At 38.1% G+C, this 10,679-nt stretch overlaps 1 protein-coding gene across 1 annotated transcript; it reads right to left on the bottom strand.

Moving 5' to 3' along the window:
* Window positions 1-4,200: 4,200 nt before the first annotated feature.
* LOC139663560 (uncharacterized) lies at window positions 4,201-8,900 on the bottom strand. Its single transcript, XM_071542269.1, has 3 exons — window positions 8,780-8,900; window positions 6,344-6,830; window positions 4,201-5,287 (listed from the first exon to the last, which is right to left on the bottom strand). The coding sequence occupies exons 1-3, from the start codon at window positions 8,832-8,834 to the stop codon at window positions 4,942-4,944; spliced, it is 888 nt and encodes a 295-aa protein (XP_071398370.1). The 5' UTR covers window positions 8,835-8,900; the 3' UTR covers window positions 4,201-4,941.
* Window positions 8,901-10,679: the final 1,779 nt, after the last annotated feature.

Below are 10,679 nucleotides of genomic sequence, written 5' to 3'. Positions count from 1 at the left end.
TCATTAATTGAGTTAAAGAGAGGAGGCACAAAGGCTTGTTGGCAATCTGGGAGACAGAGAGAGAGACTATAGGCACAGGCAGAGATGATGCTGATAGTTTTATAAAATTAGGATCCTGGAATTATGATTGTATAACTTGATAAGAAGCAATTGTAAGGAAAATAGCCTAATTTATGTGAAGAAAAATAAAAAAAATAGCATGGCATCTGTTGAGGAAAAAGGTTCTTGAGTCAGAGGTTTGTCTTATTTGAATATATTTATTAAAAAAGGAGTCTTCGAAGAGGAAGAGATGTACCCAGCCGGTTGCCACATACACTTCTTCCAAGAGGAATAGAAAGACCAGTCTTTTATGTACCTATCTTCCAAGGATGTACAGGCTGTGCTGACATTAGAACAGATAAGTTAGGGCTTCCACAGACATCTCAGGGACATCCAGGAGCCACTCTGATAACAAGACCTCAGGCACAGAAAGTTATGGCACAAGGGTTACAGTGAGGTGATCATACAACATGAAACATGTGCATTCCCAGAGGGGGACCCCAGTTCAGCTGTTCATACATATATGTTAAATTTTTCTTCCACAGCATCCAACGATGAACAACTGGATTCGAGGACGAATCTTCACAGACAGTTTGTACACAGCTGACATGAGATGTTGAGCAGATCAGCATGCAGTGGATATTTCTGCTATTTCATGTGATGGATGAGTGATGAGTGAGTCTCCAGCGTCAAGATGAATTCTGATGAGATTTCAACTTAATGTTGACTTGAAGACAAGTTATCTCAAGTTAATTTAGCATATTAGATGAAACATTTCAAGATCATGTAATTAGACTTTAACACAGGCATATCGTAGTCCTATATTCTCAGCATAATTCACCACACAGGAAAAATCCACAATTAAGCATAAAAAGCTGCGTTAAAGGGGAATACCACTCTTCATATACAGTATATTTTTGAGAATTTGTGCATTCTATACATAGGCCTACACAAATTCTCATATTCTTCAGAGGTAAGATAGAATAAAATAATGGCTAGTTATCAGCCCAATTGACTGCTACAGTAGATAAACCTACAGATTTAGCAGCATTTGGCTGCTGGTTGGGGGTGATTTCCTTGCCAGTCCTAACCTCTTTGACCCTTTGACTCAAAGCTACAACTGGCTTGTAAGGTCCCACCCTAGTGCTGTTCCCTTTTAAGATAGGCAGTCATTTAAAGACTTATTTATCGATAAGCAGTAATTATCTCCTTTTCGTTTGTGTAAACTTGAGTTGTCTAGTAGCACCAATTTTCTCTCTCTGAGGTATGAAGTCAAGACACAGATTATACTTTAGCTGTACAGTATACTGTCCAGAAACTAATGTAGAATGTATTTTCCTCCTTTGAAAGGAGCTACAATTAAGTTTTCCTAACTGTTCATACTGTTACAAGGGGATGATTTAACCTCAAGAATTTGGATATCGATGTGATTTCATGGCTTGGCACAGTTGTTGTAAACAGGTCATTCCTTTGGTTTGGCATCAGTTTGGCACTCCACATTCTCAGCTATTTTTTTTCCCATCCCACCAATAGGCCTAGGTTTTGTGTGTCAAGACAAAATCATTTAATTGTTGTGCAATGGGCCCACGTGCATGAAGTGTGTCCAGCTTCCAGCACAGATATTGTCTTATCGTCGATCAGATCTTATGAGCAGGAGGGGACATTATATTATATTATATTGTAACAGTGTAATTCAGTGATTAGTCAGGGATGTCAGGGGAATATGATGGTGAAACCTTTTTGAAATCACATTGTTCACACGTGTAATAAACTTTAAAAAAAATAGTATGCTTTATCTTTATAGCCCTTTCCCACACATAGTTTCAGAGTTATGTTACAGCAATAAATAAAAGGCAGTATGACAAACAGAATGGGAGGATGGCCTATTGATTAAAGAGACGGGATGGAAAGGTCACAGGTTTGATCCCCGGAGTCCTTCGCTCTGGCAAAGTGTCCTTGAGCAAGACACTGAACCTCAACCTGCTTCACTGTAAACTGCTGTCCATAAGAGTATCAGCTACATGCTAAAATACAGTGGTGGAAAGAAGTGAACGTGCTGGTGTAAAAATCTACTTTATTAGATTATCATTTAAAATGGACTCAGAGTAAAAACTGAGTTATTTTTCACAAACGGGAACATTTTTCTTTTCACAAAGGGGACGATTCTTTCATTGGAAAAAAATGGAAATTACAAAATAAAGGGCAAAAACAAAGTAAAGCCAGATTACTTTTCTTTGGCTTCACACTGATCCAGTTTCTGATGCATATTGAGAGCCACATCTGCCCTCTGTAATGGATGTGATTTAAAATGTAGCAAAGCACAATACTTCAGTCAAAATGTAAAATACTCAAAAAAGTACAAGTAGTAATGCATATAATGTAATGTATTGTAATGTAATTTAGACAAATAATACACATACAACTTGTTCTTTAGCACAGTCCAGTGGAAACAGGATGGTTCCTGTTCTTGCCCTGCACTGCACTGTGCTGCATGTAAACCTGTATATACTGTAATTTCAAGTTTGTTCTGTTCTATCAACTGTAAAGTTTGTGTTTTGTTTTTACGCAAGACACCAAGCTACTACATAGAACTGTAATAAGCAGCATCACACATGGTGACGGTCCGGTTTGCTAAAAGCCAAGACTGAACCGGAGAGGTTTAGTTCTTCAGTCTAAGAGTTCTGGTGTCACAGAAGAAAACCACAGGTTGTGCATATTGACACCTGATGAAATCCAGAAGTGTTATCTGTGAATGGAAGATCAGTTGGCCTGGGCCAAATAGTATTTGCAAATACATTTTATTATTGTTTACTCTTCTGAAAGGATTGTATTTGAAAATCAGTTCAGTAGACTTTTGTGTGATTGACAGCTAACACTATCTGAACTGTCCTGATGCAGTAAACCCTAAACCCCACCCCCCTGGCACTCTCTGTAGGTTAAAAGAAATACTATACATTATTTGCAACTAGGGTTCAACCGATATGCGTTTTTGAAGGCTGATGTGATACTTATATTTTTGCATTAAAGCTGCCTACAGCTGTTATTTTGTGCCAAAATTCAGTAGCTTTAAATTTGACAATTTTTATGCCAAATAAAATTCCAACTATTCAGTCTTTCCCCCAGAATTATAATCTTGTCAGGCTGGAAAAGCCTCTGAAACAACATTTAGACCATCATGGGACACTAAAACTCTCCATTGAACACCAAGCTAATGAAATTCTGTTAGTGTTGGCAGCTCTTTGAGGCAGGGTGATCCACACCACTTTTTTAATGGTAGGGAAACCACAGGATATACTGCTGAGTTAAAAGAAGAATCTATTCACAAACAAAAAAAAACAACATTATTTAACAATTAGATTAAAAAATAAAATGTGCAAAGAAAATAAAGGTTCATTGCAGGTTTTACAGACAGTTAGCTGTGGGCAGTGAGGAACCTCCATCATATCAGAGGTGGACAACATGACGATATATGATATATAATAAAAGGCCAATATTGGCCCAATATATCGATCTAACCCTGTTTGCAACTACTATTTAGCCCAGAGCTTAAGATAAACTGTCAAGACATTTGTTTGTATTGCTCATAAATTTGCAGCAATGATGGCACATGCAAATATTCTAAATTAATTTCTGCTGTTGTTACTCAAGCTTGCTTTTTGGGATATGATCCAATTCATATGTGAACTAAACGTTCATTTTTCAGTTCGCTGAGGTCTGCGTGTGTTTCTGGTTGGTCCAATAGAGTTCCTCGACCCCCAGCTGCTCCTTTCCCCGCACAGACAGGTCAGTATGTGAACTCCATCAGACCTACAACACTTTAGGCTCTTATTTGAAAGCGTAAAAAAGGCAATTCAGATTATAGATATAAACTTAGCATCACAATCTCTGTGAGAGCTGCATTTTCAAACACAGCCTTCCCTGCAGCCATTCCAGGGATTTCAACTGGCAACCTAAGCTTATCTAACCTACTCTATGCTATAATAACAATAATAATAATAATAATAATAATAATAATAATAAGCTTTATTTATATAGCACTTTTTGAAACAAAGTTACAAAGTGTTTTACAGTCAAAATAAAAGGCAAAAACAGCATAAACCCAACATAAAAAAGGCAAATATAGTATAAAAATAAAAACAGCATAAAAAACATAAAACAAGGCAAAAAGGCAAAAACAGCATAACAGCAACATAAAAAGAGTAAGCAAGGATCCCAAACAGACTTCAAAACAGGAGAATAAAATGGTGACATAAATGCAGAACAGACTATAAAAAGACCTTCTTAAACAAGTATAATACTAATAGTAGTAATTCTACTTATACTACAACAACTACTACTGCTGCTTGCTGCTCAGGATGTTAGGAAGTTAGAAAAGCACACACTTTAAGGCACAAGCAGCACGGAGAGTAATTCTGCGATAAATAGCAGAGGTGGGGACTCGAGTCACATGACTTGGACTCAAGTCACAGTTTTAATTGCTTAACACTTGACTTGATGCATGAAGAGAAGACTTCAGACTTGACTTGACATGGGTTCTGGCGACTCTGACTTGTACTTTGATGACTTGAAAAGGTTTCTAAAGTCTTGACTTGAGATCTTGTGTTTGTGTCAATGACTCAGATTGAAAGTGATGAGATTTGTTCCAGCAGACGACTGAATTTAAATTCTGTTTTCTGAATTTGTATGGAATGATTGAATTTATTGAAGTTGAAACTGATTATAGAAATCAAACTCATGATGCTCTTACCAAGTTTTTATCCTATTAGAACCATATTGCATTGAAAACTCCTAGATATTTAGTTTTCTTTAAGATATTAAATTGATACTGGACTCTTTGTTCTGACTTGACTTCTACATTTAGACTTGAGACTGACTTGGGACTCGAGCACCTTTGATACATAGTCAGTTAATTTGCTGAAGCTCGATGCCAGTAGCGAAGGCCTTGGCCCTCTTGCGGTCTCCCCTCCATGTGAAGAAAGCCACTGTCAGGACCATCAGCGGCAGAGCGGCGCACAGCACGATGCGGCTGACGGGCAGCTGGGCGGCGGCGGGGTCGGGGGTCGAGGAGATCGCACTCGGATCAGAGAAAGGATTTTGAAGCACAAAGGTGGATCTGAAGTCATGGGAGATTATGACGTCGTTTCCTGTGTTTTTGCACAGCTGACAGGTCCACTTCCTGTTGTTGTCCTCCTTCTGGAGCTCCGTAACCAGGGTGACGCTACAGCGGGAGGAGTCGATGAGGTCATACCTGGGTGGAGCAGAGAGCGACAGAGGGACATCACACACAGGCATCATTCGTCAAACGCGGAAGAGGATTAGAGCCACATGTGAAAAATGTATTTGATCCGAACAGAAAAGTCAGAAACGTTTTGTTTTCAGAATTCTGATTTAAATCTCAGAATTCTACTCAAATAAATGTTCATATAGCCATAATCCTCTTCTGTTAACAAACATCATAAATAAATGTTTTTACATTACATTATGTCATTTAGCAGACACTTTTGTCTAAAGCGACGTATAATAAGTATTTTTAGTAGTTTTATACATTCTGTTTCTTGCTATTTTTGAGGAAATTGTTATTCAAATGCAGCGTTGGGAGTAATGTGTTAGAGTGCTCAGATTACTTTTTTAACAAGTAACTTAAATCATTTAAATTAGTTGATCAATTCTTGTAATCTGTTAAATTACTTTTTAAAATTAGAATGTTGTTTTATTTGCTCTTTCATATTGTTGATTTTTGTTGGCACCATTTTTTTTAAAGCAGGAAAAAATAAAAATTGAGCAGCAGACAACATAGGCCACTGCTAAAACAAACAAGCACATAATTCTTGATAAACTGTGACCTATTTGGCTCTATGAAACTTAATAGAAAAGCCTCATACATTATTGGTTACATAAAACAGTGAATCCTATTAGCTCTTGAATTTTTACATACAGCGTGAGGAGACATTTATCAGTGAAGTCCTGTGTAGGCTACTGCGTTCATCATAGTCATCATTAATGCAACTTCGGGATCAATAGATGTAGACGATGAAAAACAGCCAATCAGGAAAGAGGGAGAATCATGAACGACATCACCAATCAATAGGAAACTCTCTCCTGAGTCTGACGAACCATCACTGATCTCAATGCAGCTTTGGGCTACACAAAAGTAGGACTCTAAAACTAGTTAAAGTAACATAACTAGTAACTTTTTAAGGTAAGTAACTAATTACCTAGAAAATTAACCTTCCCCACCACTGTTCAAATGTTGAAATTATTATTTATATAGGCCTATATATAAAAACAGACACAAACAGAGAACCTGCTGGACCCGGCTCGGTCCTCAGCCACCCAGCTGAGGTTGAACCCGGTGTCGGTGTACGACTTGCAGGTCCCGGCGTCGTAGTACGAGAACAGGACGCAGCTGAGAGAGAGGTTTCTCCCGGGCCTCAGGTCAGTGACGAGGCTGGGCGAGGTGATGGTGAGCAGCGACAGGTAAACGTTGGTGTTTTGGACCCGCGGCCCCGCCTCCGTCAGCCGCTGCTCACACTGGTAGGCGCCGGCGTCCTCTGCCTTTAGGTCTCGGATTCGGAGAGAGCAGTCGGACGCCACGGACAGCCGGCTGGATTTGTCCGACTCCTTCTGCACCTTCCCCCTGACGACCTCCTGGCTGTACCGCACTTGGCCGCCCTTGTAGAGGATCCAGGAGCTGCAGGAGCAGTTTGGGAGAAGCATGGTGGCGCAGGGCAGCAGGACCTCACCTCCAACGGTGGAATACATAAACACAGAGTGGTCTCCGCCCCTCACACCTGGACAGACAACAGTCAAGTTTATTTGTGTAGCTCTTAAACACAGTTACAGTCTCAAAGGGCTTCAGACACTCGGGGAAAAACTACCAGGGAAACCTAAGTAGAGTAAACAAAATGGTGGAAACAGAGTCTCACAGAGGGCGATCCTCGGTCAGAGGGAAATAGGAGCCAAGAATAGGCAAACAAAGATTAGCTATGTAAGATTTTTACTGTCCCACAGCACAAAATGACCATAATATACCTGCAGGGGGTTGAGAGGATTGTTACGTACAGAAGAGGATTAGGGCCAGAATTCTGAGAAACAAAAATCTGACTATTCTCAGAATTCTTTTCTCATGTCATTGAAATAAGAAAAGTCAGAATTCTGTGAATAAAGTCAGAATTCTGAGAAAAAAAAGTCTTTCTATAACTTTTAACTCAGAATTCTAAGTTTAGAGTCAGAATTCTGACTTTATTCTCAGAATTCTGACTTTTCTTATGTTAATCTCCTCAGCAGCAACAGACACTGAATCTTTCGCGGCAGCTAAGAGTTTCAGCTAACTGCCTACATGTCAGTCAGATCAATATTTGTGAATGTGATCAACTCTCTTCCAAAGCCAGAAAACAGAGAACCAAGACTCAAACTGCTGAAGTTGTCAGGTGTGAAGTCTGGAGCTGAACCCGGACAGAATGGGAAACTGAATTTGTGGAACCAGAAAGTTTGCTTGAATTTTTATGTCCATTAGGTATTATCCAGTACAATACAGTATTAATGTCAGCTCTCAACCAGAAAATCTGTTTGGGTGCTCTCTCTGTCACCTTTACCATCTTGACTTGAGACCTGATGACATCGCAGGTTTAAGTCTTAGCTCTCTGGTTCCCAAGGGTGGAAGTACACTACTGTGCAAAAGTGTTAAGCACATGTAAAAAAAAATTCCTAAAGCGAAGATGCTTTCAAAAATAATGAAATCAAAAGTTTCTAAATATCAAAACATTTACTATTAAGAGCAGTCTACTGACTCTAATGCAGAAAACAAATAAACATCTAATGACCACCTTACACCAAACGATCGAGATGACGGGAGCGCATTGAAAATTTGTCTGCGACAGTGAAATCTCTTGAAAAGTCATTTGGTGTAAGGTCGCCATAAAACAAAATGTATATTAAAAATCTAGGCTGCCTAAGACTTTTGCACAGTACTGTAAATACATTTACTCACATTACTGTAATGGAGTAGCTTTTTTGTGTACTTGAGTATTTTTTAAAAGTCAGTAATTTTACTTTTACTTAAGTAGGTTTTTACTGAAGTATTGTAATTCCTTACATTTTAAAGCACATCCATTACAGACGGCAGATTTTGTGTCTCTCCATCAGCATCAGAAACTGGACAATCATAAATTGTCCAATTATGGAGCCATTCACAGTGAGAAGTGAAATCTGGCTTTACTTTGAGCACTTTACTTTGTAATTTCCAGTTTTTCCAATTTAAAGAATCTAGTTTGAACTCTGTCCTCTCTCCTTTTAGAATCACATGGAAAAGATCACATGTAACAAAGTTAACTTTTACTCAGTAACTTTTATTCTGAGTACATTTTAAATGAGCTACTTTATACTTTTACTTCAGTAGATTTTTACACCAGTACTTTTACATCTACTTAAGTAAAATATCAGCAAAGTAACAGTAGACTTTTACTCGAGTAGGAAATTACTCTTTCCACCACTGCTGGTTTCTGGGTTTGGGAGAGGCTTGATCATACTCACAAATACTGATTGGATTATTTATAGAATAATACATACTAGACTGTATGATGAACATGGAGAAATCCTTAAATTGAGTGATCTTGCCTACTAATATCTTTCCAGAATCAAATTGGGACCAAAAACAGGAATAGATTTGGAACCAAAACCCAAATTACATCCAAGCCAGACTGCTACAAAACAATCCTGTAGGAAAACGGGCGGACAGCACCTGTAAGAAGCAGAGTGGTGACCAGCAGGCTCATCAGGTTTTCCACGGCCATCATGCGTCTGTATTCACGTCTGTAGCTCTGTAGCTGTCTGTCTCTCTGCTGCTCCTCCGCTCTTTCTAGAAAGATGCATTTCCTGTGTGAAGTTGAACTGAATGGGACACACATCTGAACATTTATGTTTATTCTGAGCCAGGTGAAGTAATTTCTTCACTGGCACATAGCTGATATTGCTCAATTAGGTTCTACCAAATACTGTGCATTGCTCTTATATAGTAAGTTATATGTACAGCTCATGCTTATAGCGTACACAAATATAATATAACAAGGCAGACGGCTTGGGATTCAGGATTTAATTAATGCAAGGCAATTAGAAAGTTATCTTCCTCTTCATAGACCTCACTATCAATATGTCTCATTCAGTACAGGTGAATAGTATGCATTACATCCTATATAATATAATAATGTATTACACAACCTATTACCTAGGATTCAAGAAAATAGAACATCTGACATATTGCAAGGCAAAATGTCACCTGAATTATAAAATTTTTGCCTTTTATTTATGTATTTATACTGACTGATTGTGTGATGGTAAGATTTTTCCCCCCTGTGATGTGTGTATGATGTGTTATCTAAAGGACTGATTGTATGATTGTACATGTATGTGATTGTATTTTTTTTTTTAACCCATAATGGTCATATGATGTAATGTTTCTGTTTGCTGTTGTTTTCATAGACTGGTTTTATGCCACAGACTGACATTTTAAAATATAAACTGTCAGTCCTAATTTTAACATCAGTATAAATAAATGACTGACATATTACTGGCATCTTTAAAATAATCACATTAACAAAGTGTTTTATGACTCTATTTTATCATTTCACTGCAAAGAAATACATACATACATACTGTACATACACTCTACTTGTAATTGAAACAAATGAAATAAATGAAAAATCATGACCAAGTGAAAACACCAAAAAAAAAACCAACCATATTAACCACTGTTTTTGTCTCACTTTTAACTTGAGACTTGGTTAGCAGTAAACCAAAATGTAAGATGTAAAGTGCAACGTTGTTCATTTTGAGTGTTGAGAGGAAGTGTGACATTGTGGTCGTAGTCTGCATGTCCATACCAACCGTTTTTTTTTTAACCGAGGCAGGAAACACTTCTCGACCTAATTTTGCGGTTAGGCTGTCAAGTAGCAGAATTCACATTTCTAGACGTTTATTTTATGTTATTTTAACAGGCAGTCCCATTAAAATAATAATGTACCTAAGCAACAAAACACTGAATATCACATGAAAAGGCAAGCGCAATGTTAAATTTCTCTACATGAGCGCCCAAAAAAAGCAGAAGCTAAGTAGTCCAACAGAAAAACTGATTTATTATTAGAATGTAACCCACAAATAAAGTCTGGTACCTGCCAAAATGTCACAGCAAAAACGCTTTACCAGCATCTCACTGGTGTTAGGAGGAGAAAACTAAACTAAATGACAAAAAGTAACAAGATTGAGCACATGGATTTTCCATTTCAGGGGACCTCACACTTGTGATGTTTTAAATTTATTTATAACTGCTGTAGTTACAAATTACACCTCCCTTTAACAGAGCTTTAGAGGTTTAAAGGTTTCCATGCTGTCAGCCACTGAGCTGTGAAAGGCTTGTGAGGAATATCTACTTGTACTTTTGTGTGACATCGGCATGTCGTCCACTGCCAATATGATGGAGGTTCCACCCTGAAAAACTGCAATGAAATTGTCTTTGCACATTCTGTTTCTTAATAGTTCGATTTTTGTAAGTTAATTCCTCATTTGAAGGCCTAATGTATCCCAGAGTTTCCTCTATCATCGAATATGTGTGGTGGGTCACTCTGCTTTAGACAGCTGCTAACACT

The sequence above is a fragment of the Centroberyx affinis genome, unplaced genomic scaffold (genome assembly GCF_046629955.1).
Source record: "Centroberyx affinis isolate AG114_WGS23_722 - 3 ecotype Tasmania unplaced genomic scaffold, CSIRO-AGI_Caff_v1 ptg000228l_1, whole genome shotgun sequence".
NCBI lineage: Eukaryota > Metazoa > Chordata > Actinopteri > Beryciformes > Berycidae > Centroberyx > Centroberyx affinis.
This window is presented reverse-complemented; position numbering and strand designations above follow the sequence as displayed.